The sequence below is a fragment of the Ammospiza caudacuta genome, chromosome 2 (genome assembly GCF_027887145.1).
Source record: "Ammospiza caudacuta isolate bAmmCau1 chromosome 2, bAmmCau1.pri, whole genome shotgun sequence".
Taxonomy (NCBI): domain Eukaryota; kingdom Metazoa; phylum Chordata; class Aves; order Passeriformes; family Passerellidae; genus Ammospiza; species Ammospiza caudacuta.
In genome coordinates, this window is record NC_080594.1 from 89,536,366 (window position 1) to 89,553,835 (window position 17,470).

Here is a 17,470-nt window from a genome sequence, read left to right on the forward strand (position 1 = left end):
CTGACAAACAGCCTTACATGAGACACCAAATCCATCTTATGCCACACATTCCCTAACAGTGAGAAGAGGATAACACTGTTCTACCTTTGGGGCAACACTAATGCCCCCAGCACAAAGGGAGAGAAGGGGGTAGGTGTGTTGAGCCACGAGACTAAAGATGTCTTATGATTCTTGATGCTTAAAAGAAATATTTTTTTTTAACTCTCCTGCTGAGAAAGACATCAGATTTGACACACAAAGCCTCACTTCATATCACAAGCCCCTCTCCTCCCACCCTGGCTGAAACCACAGTCCAGTCCCCCACTGAACACTTACCCAGAGGAAGTAGCACTGTGACTAATATGAAACACATTGAGCTTTCTGCCCAGCTCCACCCACCAGTGAAACTGTTTATTTTGGTTGTTTCCTCCTGGTATTTTTTCTATCAATCCTCCCACCACCACTTTGCATTGCCTTCTCTATGGTCACTTTAGTGTGCTTTTTGCCTTTGTGACAAATTCTTGTGACAAGCAAGCAAGCCTCATGTTGATTTAATCCCCTTATATTACCAATGAAATTGGCCTATATTGATGTTGGCTGTTGTATCAAATGGTCTGCCACACTATTCCTCTTCCTTTTAACCATTTCTCCATACATTTCCACAAGGTCACTGGCATAAGCACACAAGTACCATTCTTTATATTCCTAAATAAATTATCTTCTCCCTTTTTTTTCATTTTTCTTTCATTCTCACATGCACATGCTCTCCTCTCTTAATTTCTCTCTTTTCCTTGCCCTCTCCTTCCCACACAGAGAATTTCCATTTCCAGAGCAGTCCTGTCCTCACCCCACCCACACCTACAGGTTTCCTCTGATTTTACATTCATCAAGTTCCTAAACTACACTTCTATTCTGACATGTTGCTGATAATATCAGTGTAATCTTGGGATTTATATTGTCTACCTAGTGGCCTTCTCCCTTTCACTTTTCCAGAGTTCAAAATTAATCCTTTTCCATCCTCTTCATATTTTAGTGCAGGTCCAGTAGCATCTCTGCAGTTATTCTTCTCAGCAAAAGCATGGAATCTGTAATACAAAATGAGTTTTAACCAGTACACAAAACACATAAATATTTCTCTAATTTTAAAGAGGTGATTTGCAAACACACAACTACAGAATCATATCTAAAGCTTCCACTACAATAAGATTATATTAATTAAGATTAGTATTTTCAAGCTTTTTATATACATTTATGTACTTTCTGAAGTCTTCTCATGTAGAATATTCTTTCTTTTTGATATTACTAACTGCAAAGCACCTTACTCTTCAATTTCCTGGAAATCTATTTTTAATTAATGCTTTTAAGAGGCTGAGCAGGCATGTAATTTGAGATGTCTGAGATGACACTAACACCTTTTTATCAGATTATCCTCCCAGTTGAAAGCCTAGCAGGAACATTTATTTCATTATGGACATACAAATCAGGATGACATGCAGACTTTATTTATCCTCACTGTCAAAACAGAGAAGCTCTCAGAGCAGGAAAAAGATGCATTTCTAAAACAGAAGTACACTAGAAACAGGTTCAAGGCATGAAAAGCCCATGAACTTGGCTGTTCCTGTGGGAAAGCTGACTTAAACTTATATACAGTTGTTGGGCAATCATCCACCAGCAAGTTATTAACAGGCCCTGTAAGTCTGCACAAAAGCTAGACTCATGCAAAAAGATGACAGTGAAAATAGTATCAAACAAAAAAATTCCTCTTAGTTCCCTGCCACAACCCTTTTTGTCTCTGTCTATACCATACAAGAAACACTCACTTTCCTTTAATAAAGAAGGTACAAACACTGCCAAAAGAAAATGAGGAATAGTGACTGGCAATGTATCTGGTACCACAAAGGTACCATGCTTCCAAATGACCACAATCATTTTAAACACATATCAGACCGGAGCAAACATAACACTTTCCCAGTCTAGTTTTTGGCAGACGCTCCCTTCTCCTAAAAGCTATTTCTAAACACAGATGGCTATAAAAGAGCTAAGCAGCTGCCATCTTACCAATTGCTCTGCTGTCATTTGGGAGATTTCTACTGTTGGAGGGCTTCCCACTCTTGCACAAACAACAGTGAAAGAGAAAAAGCTAGCAGCAATTTCACAAGTCTGAAACTGTATGGTGACTTCTGTTAAGCAGAGAAACACCTACTGACTCCTACTGCCTTCTTGCTGTTGAGCATGAGTTTGGTCTTGTGGGTTTTGTATTTGTTCATTTGTTTTCCTTATTTTGATAACAGAATCAAGATTTAAGTCGTCTTATCCATTTATACTAAAGGCTTATTCTTACCACATGGCTGATTCCCAGGATAAAGCAGACAAAAAGCCATGTGGAATATATTAATTTCCACCAACCATCCCAAAAGGATGCTAGAGAGCATGTTACAGAACTGCTTTTCCACACAACCAGGCTTGAAGAATAACACCCCATCATTTTACTGTTATTCCATGAGCTGTTAATTTCGGACAGACATCTCCTTTTCAGTACTTGTCTCTATGGCACTTGACCCAACAAAACTCTAGTTCTTTTTCTGGTGCTTGTGGATAGGAATGTAATGCTTTGTACTAATGTACAAAGCAACACAACAAAAACTTATTTCAGTTTACGTTGTGACGATTTCCCCCGAACAGTTTTTTTCAGACTTCAAGAGAGAGGCAGATGGCAAGTGATTTTGGGCATAAAAAGGGAATAGCCTTTCTGCAAGCCAGTGAGAACATATGCAGAAAAAAAATGGACTGTTTAAGTAGGGCCTGCATACTAGTCATATATCTTAAGACTATTTCCATATCCCCAGATCACTTACTGAATGGCTTTGTCTCATTTTCCTCATGAATTACACTCAGGTATGTCCCAATATCACTTCTAATAGCAAAGAACTTCATGAATACTGTCATCTTTACTGTCCTTCTTTGTCATACCTGCCAGAGGCCAAGTGGCTCAACTCCTTCAGAAAAATAATAGTTTCATCTTCCCTAGCATTGAAAGACACCATGTTCACTGGACAGGAGACATCTGAAATTTTCTCAAGGAGTAGCTGCTTTGTGTCCACTGGAACATCCCCGACAGCAAAGTAATAAACAGCTTCAACCTGTCATTACACAGAAAAAAAGATAATTGGAAGACACAGTTTTACATAAATGACTGATACTTACTCAAGCACTGTCCCGTCCTCAGTAGGAAAATTTGGTAAAACTGATGCATTACTTGGTCTATAAGATTTTCAGATCTTTGGTTCTTCCTCTCATTTATGCTAGTAATTCAAAGGAAGGCTACACAAAATTTCCTCAAGTGAGACAAGAACCTATCCCACAGTCCCTGGCTCTGATTCTGCCCAGGGCAAACCTCTTTCCACAGACATTAACTGAAGCCAAAGAGAGGAGTAAGGAAGGACAACTGCATCATTAGTCAGAAAAAGGGTCTGTGCCATATGTCACTTTTATCAAGAGACGTGCTGTGTTGGTGCCTTGCCAGCGCTGAAAAGTAGGGACTTTATACCAGACATAGTTTTACTGGCAGCATGTATTCTGGGGTTAGGAAAGATGGCAATCAAGGGAGGTGATTTTCCTGTTGTGCTCTGCACTAGTGCAACCTCACTTTGAATATCGTGTGCGGTTATGGTCACAGTATAAGAAAGACACTAAACTATTGGAGAGCATCCAAGAGACAGCAACAAAGATGGGTCTTGACAGAAGCTGTATGAGGAGTGTCTGAGGTCACCTGGTCTGTTCAGCCTGGAGAAAAGGAGACTGAGGGGAGACCTCATGGCAGTCTACAACTTCCTCATGAGCGGAAGAGGAGGGGTAGGCATTGATTTCTTCTCTCTGATGACCAGTGAGGAAATGGCATGAAGCTGTGTGAGGGAAAGTTTAGACTGGATATCAGAAAAATTTTTACACAGATGGTGGTTGGGCATTGGAACAGTGGTCACAGCACCAAGCCTGCCAGAGTTTAAGAAGTGTTTGGATAACACTTTCACCACATGGTATGATTCTTGGGGATGGTCCTGTGCAGGGCCAGAAGCTGAGTTCAGCGATCCTGTGGGTGCTTTCCAACCTAGCATATTCTGTGATTATGTGATTATTTGAATGCTATTGCTGGTACTTACAGATGATTTGTACTTTTTATACTTCCCAAGGCAGAGGGAGCTTGGCAGTTTTACTATAACCACGTACACTTATATTCTGAAAATGTTATTACAAGAAGTGAGAGAAGCTGGAAAAATGTCCTTTAGTTATTGCCTGAATATTACATTATGAGAGATTTTATGTTACCTGTGCTTATCCATGTAATGATCCTCATGGTGAGTATGTTTCTTGAATTTTCACCATCATTAAAAATAAATGTAATAAACAGCTATTCTGTGATGACTTTCAAGACAATATGTGCAGTATATCAGTTCTATATCATGGTACATACCGGCTGATAAATACCTGATAAATCATTGTTTAACTGAAAAAATACATTTGAATATACTCACCTCTGAGCCCAGTATGGAGTGGATCATCCTCAAAACTATGCTAAAGCACAGGGAAAATAAGAAGCCAACATGGCTTCACTAAGGGCAAAGCATGCCTGACAATTTGGTAACCTTCTACACTGGAGCTACTGACCTCATCTACCTGGACTTCTATCAAGCATTTTATACTGCTCTGCACAACACCCTTGTCTCTAAATTGAAGAAACGTGGATTTGGTGGATGGACCACTCTGTGGATAAGGAACTGGCAGGATGTTGCACTCCACGAGTTGGGGCAGACAGCTTGATATCCAAGTGGAATGTCCACGGTGCTCCTGAGGGGTCAGTATGGGGACTGGCGCTTTTTAACATCTCTGTTGGTGACAAGGGCAGTGAGACTGACTGTACCTTCAGCAAGTTTGCCAACACCACCAAGCTGTGTGGTATCTGATGTCTTGGGAGGAAGGGATGCCATCCAGAGGGACCTGGACAGCCCTGAGACATGGAACCGAGTGAATCTCATGAAGTACAAGGCCAAGTGAAAGGTCCTGCTTCTGGGTAAGGGTAATCCCAAGTTCAAGCACAGGCTGGGTGGAGAATGGATTGAGAGCAGCTCTACAGAGAAAGACTTGAGGGTATTGGTTGATGAGAAGTTCAATATGACCCAGCAATGTGTGCTTGCATCCCAGAAATCCAACTGTCCCCAAGGCTGCATCAAAATCAGCATGGCCAGCAAGGTAAGGTAGGTGTGTCTGCCCCTCTACTCTACACCCATGAAACGTTTCCTGGAGCATTGTGTCCAGCTCTGGGACTCCCAACATCAGAAGACATGGATTTGCTGGAGGGAGTCCAGAGGAGAACCACAAAGATGATCACAAGGCTGGAGTACCTTTCCTATGAAGACAGACTGAGACAGTTGGGGCTGTTCAGCCAGAGAAGAGAAGGCTCTGGGGAGACCTCATAGCACCTTCCAGGACCTAAAGGGGCCTGCATGAAAGCTGGAGAGGGACTTTTCAAAAGGACAAGGAAGAACGGCCTTAAACTGAAGGATGGTAGATTTAGATTAGATACAAGGAAGAAATTATTCACTATGAGGGTGTAAGGCAGCAGGAGCAACTGTCCAGAGAAGTTAGGAATGCCCCATCTCAGGAAGTGTTCAAGGCCAGGTTAAAGGGGGCTTTGAGCTACCTGGTCTAGTGAAAGGTGTCCATGCCCATGGCAGGGGTGTGGGAACTAAATAGTGTTTAAGGTCCCTTCTAACTCAAACCATTCTGTGACTCTATGATTCTGTGAATATGAATATTCTATATTTATGAATATGAATCCCAGGATATGCACCACAAAAGACAACTGTTTGAGTCTGGGATGGCACTGAGGAAATGTCTCTGCACTCACATAATTTTATGTAGTAAAGCAATGTAGTATGCAAATTCAATATCCCCTACAAGTGTGCTTTTACATTTCCACTATTGCCCTGGATACTGATTTGTATTCCAGCTCCCTGAATAATTTCTGCATTTCAAGTGTCCTCCCTCATGGACCTTTTGGCACCTTCCTCAACACTGGAAGATGTCTCTCCCAAGTAGCCCAACCAATTTCAGGCTGGATCAGACAAACCAATGAAGCAGCACCTTGCCATCTTGAACTTCTCTTGGATCTTGCAGAGGAGCCAGACACTCCATGCGGAAGGCAGGAGCCATAGTTACAGATTCCACTTATTTGGGAGCAAGCAGGACCAGGTGTCCTAGCGTCACTGATAATTCTAGATAAATACTAAAGGTAAAGAGATAATGAATGTATTTTATTAATGTACAAGATAATCAAAATACTTACTACCTTTAGAAAAATGTGGCCAGAAACAACAAGAATGAACTCTTGCACCTATCTGTCTTTTAGTTCAGTTTTACAAAGTTCCCTGTCTGTCTCCTCCAGCTAAAAAGCTATCTGAACCTGCACAAAGGTCTCCCAGATGAGACCCAGTCCTTGGACAATACCATGTTCCTACTGCTTTTGTTGAAGAGGCTCCTGGCCCAGAGGTATGCATGCACATTTGCACAACCATTTTTCCGTGTTCCTTCAGATTCACATCTTCTCTCCCTCCCCTCTAAGACTGCCATTAATTCATAAACTTGATATTCAACAAGAATATAAATTTTCACACTTTCTTCAAGGGATTCTCTGCCTGCCTCTGTAACTTTCAAAATGCTGACATTTATTGGGAATAACTGAAAAAAAAACAACCCCCACTCGAAAATTTTTAAAAATTATGAACCACAGATTATGAACCACTCTACTTAACCACAAACCCAGCAATGACATACCACAAAGGAAATGTTCCTCATAAGCTAGTGGTGAAATGATAAAACCTTTCAAGTGAGTCCTTCATATTTTGAAAATTGTAATTTATACATTTAAACAAGCAAACAAACTTCATGTAAGAACAGAAAGGAGAACAACATGAACAGATCTTCAGAGTCTTGATCTTGGTGGGGAGGTGTTTTGGATAAGTGATCCACACTTCATGGAGTGGCATGTGTACAGAACTGGAGGCAGTTGTGGCAGGTAGAGCTCAAAGGATTGCAACATTACAGCAGACTGATCTTGAGCTTGGGATTTACAGGTCATAAGGAAAGGACATCTAAGGAATCACCACATATAGAAAGAAAAGACCAGCTGAAGAAATGACAAGAAGAGCCATGTCCAGGAAAAAAAAAAAAAAAACAAAAAACAACTGTTGTTTTGGAACAACTTCTGTGGATGAAGCCAGTTCTTAGGAATGAGTTATTCATGACTGCTCAGTAAGTAGACAAGTTTTCTCTAGGACTGGATGGGGTATCCCCCATCTGCACTACAGTGAACATTGCTCTTAAATGAACTGTCAGTTATGAATGATAATGACTCTGTTTAGGAGCAATTGAAATTTGTTTCATGTTGAGTACCTGCCACACTAGACTCCCTCAGATTGCCTATTGGCCCACCAATATCTGGAAAAATAATAATACATGTTTCCTTGTCTGACAGATTTTAATTTCTGTTTATTCAAACAGAGACCCACCAGGTCCAATAAGACTTTTTTCATCCAAACAATGCTGAAATCTAAGTACAATATTTTAGTTACTCATCAGGAAATCAGTATTAATACTGCAAATTGAAAATGCTAATAAAATTTATGAAGGCAGCATAAAAAAGCATTCATAAAAAAATTTCACTGGCGAACAATTTGTTCTTTACAATTTGTTCCTTTTTAATATTAATAAAGCAGGACCTTTCAAGGCTCATCTGGATGAGAATCTAGCAGCATAAGGAAGCAGAACGTAACTCAAGCAAAATTTACCTTCTCCCTCAAACAATGTTCTAGAAAGAGATTTACATGAGTTAGGATTGGATCTGTGCACAAGGATGGATGTTAACAGCAGTGAAAACCAATGACTCTACGGCACAGACAGTAGGCCAAATTTTCCATTAAATTCAGGTGTTAGAGAGCTGAAAGAACATATATTTTAAGGAAATGTCATAAAATATCTCTTTAAAGACACAAGTTTCAAGTTACTAGCTGAGATGATGGCATATATGTTTCATTTCTTGTTACTCTATTTTAGTGAACAAAGTAATAGGGCACTTTTAAAAATGAACAGCATTTAATTGCAGGAATAACTGTGCATGCTTTGTCTCTGTCTTGGAAGAAAGTCTAGCTATCACCTCGCTGATGAAAAAGGATTTGTGTAGCCCTATCATAAGCTAATACTTCCATAAATCTCTGTACTCACTATTTTGAATTTCAAATATAACTTTTCATGAGCAAGCTGGATGCTAAACAAAATAAAAATGGTTTCCCTGCCTTCAGTAATGTTGATAACTAGAAATTTTCTCATAAACCTGAAGCCTTGAAAAACTTATATGGCAAAGAAAGTGGAAAGGAAGATGCTTTCTCTTTCCCTTAATGACTGAATGTTATTTATTCTGGGTACTCTAGAGAAGAAAATAAACAAGTTTCTGCATTCAAAATACAGTACATTTACATAAAAAGACAATCATAAAGCATAGTATAGAGCTACACTTGAGGGGAAAAAAAAATCCTTTCCAAATGCTGACATGAATATTTATCTTTGCAGCATTGATCAGGGCAAATCACAGCAGCCAGCCTAGCACTGAACACTCTTGGATTTACTTGGGCTTCTGAAAAGCATGAGCTTACCGCTTCATCAGCCATGGCCTCCAGCAGAGCTTCAGCAGAGCTGCTGTGGCTGACAGCTGTCATACGCTCCAGCTTCCAGAGCCATCGAACTGCAGACTTTACAGCACGCTCAGACACAGGAGCGCACTTCTGCTGCCACTTCGTGAGATCCTGAGCAACCCTGAAAATGAGATTAATGATAAATCAGAAAGAGTGAGAATCATGCTGGCAGAACAAGAGAGTGGAGCTCTGCTATTGTTACAATTCTTTTATATTCTTAAATAAGAATTACAGTATACCACAGATACTAAATCTAGACTTGCAATAAAGGAAGCAGAGAAAAAATGAAACCATTAGAAATATACTGTAATTTTACAAGGTGGTTTTTTTGACACAACTGTTTCCAAAGTAGGATCAGAGGAGATAAAATCTTTTAAAAAGAGTTCCTGATTCATAACTCTTCTTATCATGAAAACTCAATCAGGTTTTTAAAGTATGGGCATGAAAAAGAAAAGTTTATTCCACAGGGCATGAAAAAGAAAAGTGTATTCCACAGGTCTTGTTCTACAACTTGCTCCACGATCTTGGTGCCAGAGCACTTTTTTTGGTAGTACAGCTGAACTTTACCTAGCCACCAAAAACAAAACTTATGATGCTAGGCCTTTTGGTATTTTAATTGACAAAAGACTGTAGTCTTAATGGATGAACAGAAGTACAAAGCCAATCAGCACTTTTGCCTGTGCACTTGTACATAAAAAGGCAGAAAGGAACTATAAAACCAACTGGTTCCAGTATCTGTGATATTCCATCAAGAACTATTTTGAAGAGTTTCCTGCAAATCTAAAAGGCAAATATATTACCCAAGATTCTTTTAAAGTAGCAATTTATATGCTATACTGTCGTTTGTTTCCATCCTGCAAAAGCAAACAAATTGATGAACATAATTATTGTTTCAATTTTGACTTAGCTTTGCAGTTCATTTTTAAAGAAAAAGTTTTCTGTTCTCAAAAACTATGGAATCTATCTGCTTTGGAAAATATCTTCTTTGGGAAATACCTACTTTTCCAACAGGTTGCCCTGAGAAGCCGTGAATTCTTCATCCCTGGAAGTGTTCAAAGCCAGGCCGGACTGGGCTTTGAGGAACTGGGTCTAGTGGAAGATGTCCCCACCCATGGCAGGGGGCTTGGAACTAGATGGTCTATAATGTCCCTTCCAACCCAAACCTTTCCGGGATTTTATTATTCTCCTTTTCAAATCTCAGTAGTATCACAATCTAGAGAATTAAGATAGGGCACCTGAATCAAACCTGTGCCTGGGTAAAATAACATTAAGAATCACCATGTAACTGCAAGTTAACATTGTGGAGCCAATTTTAAAATTATATTACCTAATTTGTGCATAATTTTTTTCCACTCATCTATCCAAACCAAACATTCAAACTCTCATGCATGCATGAGAATTTTTGCAGATAGGTAAAATATGAATAGCTACTTCTATTCTTCTAACTAAATGCAAATTAATTTATTCCTCTTAGGGAACAAGCGCTTGGAAATCTTCTTTTGTTATGGAAATCTACTATTGTTTCCTAGTGCTGCTACTGATTTCTGTGACCATGGAAATCTACAGAAACACAAAGGGCTATGCCTGTGCCTATGGCACTTGGAGAAGTGCACATTTAGCTGCAAGGCAGAAACCTGTAATGTCTAAAGACACAAGAATGCAATAGGTGGTCAGATAGCACCTCACTGTTTCACTAATACTGCAACATCTGAAGGGCATTACTGCTATTGCAAATCCTTCTGATTTTGTAGACGTGCCAATATGTGTGTTGTTACCCATTATCTGTTCTTCAGGGAAACAGCAGCCTTCTGTTACATAGAAGTGGCAAGTTCAACATGGCTATGGGCGAAAATTGGTGGGAAATCTACAGATATTAGCATGACATGAACCATGATAATTTCCAGTACAGAAAGTCCCTTATCCAAACATGTATAACATGCAACTCCTTTTTATTCTACAGCAATGGGCTGACTCGGACTTCTTTGTCCAGCCTGGGGAGACCTGATTGTGGCCTTTCGGTACTTGAAGGGACTTAAAAGAAAAATGGGGAGAGTCTATTAATAGGGCTTGTAGCAATATGACAAGAGATGATGGTTTTACACTAAAAGAATCTATATTCAGACTAGAAAAAATGAAGAATTTTTTTTACAATGAGGGTACTCAAACACATGAGCAGGTTGCCCAGAGAGGTGGGAGATGCCTCATCCTTGGAAACATTCAAGGTGCAGTTGGATGTGGCTTTCAGCAACTTGGTGTAGTGGAAGGTGTCCCTGCCCATTTGCAGGGGTGTTGGATGAGACCACCTTTAAAAGTGCCTTCCAACCCAAACCATTCTTGATTCGCATTCTTTCTGCTTACCGAATGAGGTTGAATCTGGAAATTTGTATCACCTGTTCCACAAGCACCATAGAAAGTGCATCCCGACACAGATCAAATTCAGTTGGAGCTGCAGTGCCAAAATCCAACACAATGACAATGCACTGTTCTTGAATCACTCCAAATATCTGCCGGCTCTCACTGGTTAACCATTCCATTCGCTGCTCATAAAGCTCAATAGCTCCAATTAGACAATCCACAAAATGAAGAATCAGTTCTTTTTTGGCTGTCAGCTTTATTCAAATAAGGGAGAGAAGGAAATTGAACATCAAAACAAATAATACAAATGCAGCCCCAAGCTTAGCACAGCTGCATAGCTAGTTTGTAAGTGTCAGATATGCCAGCTAAGGTGGCAGTAAAAAAAAACCATTTTCCCTCCACTGTTTCAAGACCAAATACTTGACAAATGCATCTAAGCTATAAAGAAAAGGCATTGCATTTTGTCCTAATTGCTTTTCATAATCTTTTTATGTGAGCATGGGACAGTGCCAGTGGGTTGTCTGACTTGTCTGTCTCAAAACTGGAGCAATTAGAATGAGCTCAACACAGGCTAGGATGTAGAAAGGGCTGCAGAGCAGATGGGGGAACAAACAAGGACACAGAAACTTTGTACCTTCTCAGACTAGAACTTTGACTGGCTTTAAAAAAAATTTTTGCAGCAATACAAGGCAGCATACGGTTTGGTTCTAGGGCACTTCAATCTCCACTTTGTCTTCAGCATTTGAAAGGAAAATGTAAAAAGTTTCTTATTTGTACTATTATTCAACTAACAACGCCCAGCATTACAGATTAACTATTTGTGGGTAGGTGCTTAGGCAAATTTAGTTCAACTAACTGCAATCAACAAATAAAACTTCCCATATCTTTTCAGTAAAGTCAAGTCTAGATTCAGTATTAAAATTAAAACCAGCACATCCTCCCTATGAATAAGTGTATACACATTCCCTAAGCCTGTGAGTCTAAAAATGCACCACAGATTTCCCCAATATCTCTGGCCCATGTGAGCTGATTTACTTGTTGCCTTCTACCTCTAAATTCCTTTCCAGGACTAAGTACAAAACCTTGGAAATACAAATGTTTTTAAACAAGAACATTTCTCAGAGAGAAGACATTTTGTGTGTCAGTCTGCACATTTCTTCCTCTCATTTGTATTTTTCTGTGTTCTTTAATATCAACTCAGGCCCTGTAATGTGCCTCCCAGATACAGAGTCTCAGGCACTCTGCCAAAGGAATGTCGGCCTGCGAAGGAGCACTCAGAAATCCAGTTTCCTCCTATGACAGTCAGATTCATACAAAGTTTATTGCACTACACCAACCAAACTCCATCTTAAATTAAAGCAGTTTTCTTAGAATATTCCCTCGTGTAGTAAGCAAGTGCAGATTTCCATTTCTCTGAGGGCCAGCAAACTTCTGACTGTCCTGCCTAATTTTATTCATTCAGTTCGTACCCATTTATTTTTGGACTAGCATGCCTAGCAGAGAAAAGTACAGCTTCTCCCTGTCCCTGTAACTTGCCTTTCTGTAGCATTCAAGGGCAATAATACTACTCTTCTTCTGTCTTCTTTCAGGCTTACATTTCAGCATCAACCAAGCCCTCTTCTAAGATCATCACTCCACTGCAGTTCATCCTACCAGCTCTTCTCAGAACCTACTCTGTTTCAAATGGCTTCCTCTAAGCCTGTACTAACTGTACACAATATGCACTCAACATCCTAAAGGAGATCTGACCAGATTTTATATAGTAGCAAAAATGTCTTTCCTGCTGCTCACATGTCCTAAGATTAAAAGACATTATATAGATATTTCATACTGAATTAATGGGACTAAAATGAGGGGAAAAGGCTCCCTGAAATGGTTCTTTACCCATTTTTAAGCATTGTGACATCAGAAGTGACTCTAGTCATCAGAAAAATGACAAGCCATTTGCTTTTGTAAAATCTTTTATAAATGAACTCTCTCCCTTCCACACTCACAGGCACATCTCTTCAATCAGAATCCATTCTCTTAACAATGGGGTTGCCAGCAGCTGTTGCTAAGACATTCCTTAGAACATGAGCCTGGGCAGAGATCCAGCTAGCTGTCTCTGTAGAATAGACTGAGCCTTTTGTGACCTGCTGGCACTAAGCAAAGCACTGCTTTGCATTGGCAATGACAGTGCATTATGTTTTCTTACTTCAGTGTCCCCATTTGTTTTATTGATTACAATTTTATTTTTTTAACTGGTTCTGAGCATCTTCTCTTTATGGGTTCCCTTTTTCAAGACAGGGTAGATGTTGCTTAGAAACTGCAATCATGTCTGGAGAAGATTTACTGCAATGCTGCACCAAGGCAAGAGACTAAGACTTAGAAAGGAAAAAAGATATCTAATTTTTCTACCACTGATAGTTATCACAAACAGATTGACAAAACAGAAGAAAAAATTATCAGAAGATAAAGTTCTCACAAAGAACAAAAGTATTTTTTGTCACAGGAAAGCATTTTAGTCTCATCCTTCTGCTACAGTGGTAACTTCTAAGTGCATAGGGAAGGTGCCACAAGCCAGCCACACTTACATTATACACGCTGCCATCTTGTGCTCTCCTGTACTGAGGAAACAGACCATCTGCATATCGAGAAGCCACAGGTTTCCCCAAGGTGGTCACATAATCTACAGTAAAATTTACAAAATATCAAGTTGCTAATCTTCAGAACTACTTCAAAAAGGTATTTTCCAGGCTGATGTGTATGTCATCCATGTGTGAGGCACTTGCATCAGTATTGAGCTCTTGACATTAGGAAACTTGAGAGAAATTCTAATTCTGCTTTTGTTTTATTTTCTGATTATATCTATGATGGGGCCCTGAGGCTTTCAACCCCTGGCTGCATCTCCTGCTGTCCTTGGCTGCATTCCCTGGCTGGACCCTAGGCTTGGTTAATTACCTCGCCCTGCTGCAGGACTGTATCCTGTTCAGTGAGGGCACTGCCTGGGCTGCAGTCCCTTTTGGCTCCTGGCTCATTTTCCTCCCATAGAGCAGCCCTGCTTTTGCTGCTTCCTCCCAGTTTAGTCAGACGTGAGGAAAAAACTCCCGTCTTATTACTTATAGGCCAAAAAGCTACGTAGGACTTTATTATTGTGAGGTTTGGGCAATCCACAACAGGACTGCAAATATTTGTCTGTCAAACCAAATACAAAATCTGGTACAGATAATGCTGTTCTCTTACACAATTTAATGGGTGCAGAAGTGAGTGCATCTAAGGAAAAGGGTGCACTCTGCACTTTCACTAGCTAGAAATCTTCTCCGGGATCTCCACTGATAGGAAAACATTAGGGGTGGGAATAGTTAACGTCATAAAGCAGCTATCTGTACACCATGCTGCCCTGCCAAGATAGTACATTCTGCTCCTAACACTGCAACAACTTTAACCCTGCTTAACAGCTTCTTCTTCATCTGCAGCATACAAGATATCAGGAATTGCACTGGTGATCTTTGAATGCCCCATGGACACAAGCCAGCCAAAACCTTAAATTATGCAACCTAGAACTATGGCAATACATTACAATTCCTACTTCTCAGGCAGCAAGCTGTTCAAAGAAAAGAATATATTACCATGCTCTGCAAAGCACCATTATGGCAGTGGTTAATAATTATTAGCAAACTCTTCCCCTCCAGCTGTCAGATAACTGCAAAGGAACATTTCTCTATAGTCTGACTTTGCATGAAAAGCAGACTGAATTCTAATTAAATTTAACTTTTTCCTTAAAGCTGGATACCCAGAAATAATATCCTATTCCCAAGCACGTTTACTAACCCTGATGATCAATAGTAGATCACAGATTATGGCATGGCATACATTATGTTTGCCATCTGAAAGGAGACAGAGATCTTATCGCGTGTTATTTGCAAGAAAAAAATTAACAGTCTCAGCAGCATTAGCTATTTCTGAGTGACAGCTATATTGGTGAGGATGTGAACTGCAGCCTAGGGTAAAGAAAGAACTTACAGTTGGGTAAGGAAAGCTATTCTCAGATCCTAAGTCCTTCTCATATTAAAAGGAGAAGGAGTTTCTCAGTTCTTTGAACTGGCAATGTCAGCAACTGCGGATACAGCTTCCATTTCTGCCATTATCATAAGAGACAATGTGAAAATCTCCACTGCATAATGAGTGCAGAATGAGTGTGACTCTCTAGACTATTCAAAGTTGGGGGATTTATTGTCCTATTATTGATATGTCTTTTACCTTTCCTGTGCTGGAATCCAATCTGGGATAAAATCTGGGACAGGGACAATTTGTTTCTTTTGAGACCATAACGCTGAAGCCATTCAGAAGAAGAAACAAGGGACTGTACATCTGTTCTCCACTGACCAACTGCCAGTCTCTTTTTCTTCTCTTTTGATTTCTTCTTGTGGACCTCGTGGAAATCTTCAGGGTCTTGACTGTGCTTTGAATCAAAGGCAACTGCTGTAAATAGAAATGAGGGAAACACTACATTTATATTGTAACCAAACTATTTCAAAACCAAATGAGATTAATTTCTCCTTTCTTTACCTGTATTCCATGGTAATGTATATATGTATAGCTTACCTCGTTTGCTTTTTTTAATACTGAATAATGTCCTTAATCTGGAAAGCTGCTCTCAGTCCTACACATCCAGTTGCTGTTACATCTTTCTATTCATCCATATACATTCACTTTCAATTTATTAAAGTAAATGTCTCTTCTATGTTGAAATTCAAGCCCTGAAATATAAGTCCAGTTTGCCAAATGGCACTTCTTCCAACTCCTAAGACATCTCTCCTAAGTCTTGGAAATCAGAACACATAACAGGCATTCAAAGATTCAGACCATTACTACATACACATTAGAAGTATTATGCAATAAACAAGTATTTCCTAAAAAATTTATGTCGAACTCCTCCCATAAGCAATAGCATTGTCCCCAGAAGAACCTGACTTTATTTCAAGGCTGGTGAAATTCCCTCAGGTCAAATCACTTGCCTCAAGTTCAAATGATGGTTCTGTCAGTTTCTGCTCTGGGCTGTGATGGATCATGTGCATGCACAAGAAATTATGGACATGAAGGTCCAGGTTCCTTTTAACTTCTACAGGACATGGAACACACCTGAGCATGGCAGTATGGTTTGCTAGGCTAGCTCTACTTGCATTTGGCAGCAGCAGCAGCTCAGACCCCAGAGTGCTGAGGCAGAAATGGAAGCAATGACAAACAATAATGCCTCTGTTCTTCAGCACAGAGGTTCTAGGAGGACTTTGTATTTCCTGTTCATTCCCAAAATACTCTGCATGAGCTATGCTGTCTCTAGTTGATTAAATGTCCTTGCTGTATCTAAGTTTATTTTCTGTGGACTTTGGAAATTTCTATACATTTTCTCCAGTACCAACATCATCTGGTGTGTCCCAGTCCTCCATTGCCCATATACCATAAACTGCCTGTAAATGTACTGCATACATTGAACTGACCCAAAATACAAAGAAAGGTACCTCTGTCTCTAATGCCTCCAAAATAATCTTCAGTCTTGTATGGAATATGATTAGAACTCCCTGCTAAATTCAAGTATTATAACAACCAACCTGGTTCCAAAGGTTCATTAGATAGACAGTTCCACATTTAACACTACATAAAGGAAATAAGACTCTTATCTTCAGAAATCATCCTTCAGTGACAGAGGGCTTCCATGTGGTGTAGACTGGCACGAGTTCTTTCCCAGCCATCAGTCCTACAAGCAGGATGCTGGGCTGGCATGCCTGTAGAGGCTGGCATTTTACCAGCCCTCCTTTGCTCTGTGCAGAAGCAGCAGTGACAGATGTTAACTCTAGAGAGAGGCAGGTGTAGGTTTGCAGCTGCTTGAGCTTTGAATACAGTCAGGCATTGTTTATAGTCACTTCAACAGTCATTCCCAGTTTCCTTCCCCAAAAATACATAAAAGTCAGCACAGCACCCCACACACAGCCCAGGTGAGTGTGGCACAGCTTCAGAATGGCTTGTCTACAGCCAGCATGCACACCACAGTGCTCCAAAGGAAACTGGAAGTTATCTAGGAGAACATGGAATCTATGCAAAAATAGTGATGAAATACTCACAGTCGCTCCAGGCAAGTCTCTTAGATGGATTAGCAGTCATGACAGATCTCTTGACTGGCAGCTCCTCTTTGCTTTATTCTGAAACCTTGGGGAATCACTGTTTTAAAAAAATTAAAATATTGCCATGCACAGGTCAACATGAACTGGAGACCAGTTCCACATGCCCAGCTAATAATAAACCACAGAAGGACGAGAATAGGGTTTTCAACAAGCAAAAAAATAATGTAAAAATGATAGCTACTCCCCTTCTCAAGAAAGGCTGAAGTCAGATCTGACAGGGATCCACAAGCTCAAAAG

The 17,470-nt window shown here is 40.0% G+C and overlaps 1 protein-coding gene across 1 annotated transcript in view; it reads right to left on the reverse strand.

The window, feature by feature from the left end:
- Positions 1-17,234, reverse strand: part of VWA3B (von Willebrand factor A domain containing 3B) — a 56,329-nt gene extending 39,095 nt beyond the window's left edge. Inside the window, exons 1-7 of the mRNA XM_058800349.1 lie at positions 17,174-17,234; positions 15,315-15,536; positions 13,649-13,743; positions 11,079-11,329; positions 8,682-8,841; positions 2,950-3,119; positions 943-1,064 (exon numbers count right to left, since the gene is read on the reverse strand). Coding sequence (XP_058656332.1) covers positions 943-1,064; positions 2,950-3,119; positions 8,682-8,841; positions 11,079-11,329; positions 13,649-13,743; positions 15,315-15,536; positions 17,174-17,213 — 1,060 coding nt within the window. The 5' untranslated portion in view covers positions 17,214-17,234. The remainder of the gene's footprint in view (positions 1-942; positions 1,065-2,949; positions 3,120-8,681; positions 8,842-11,078; positions 11,330-13,648; positions 13,744-15,314; positions 15,537-17,173) is intronic.
- Positions 17,235-17,470: the final 236 nt, after the last annotated feature.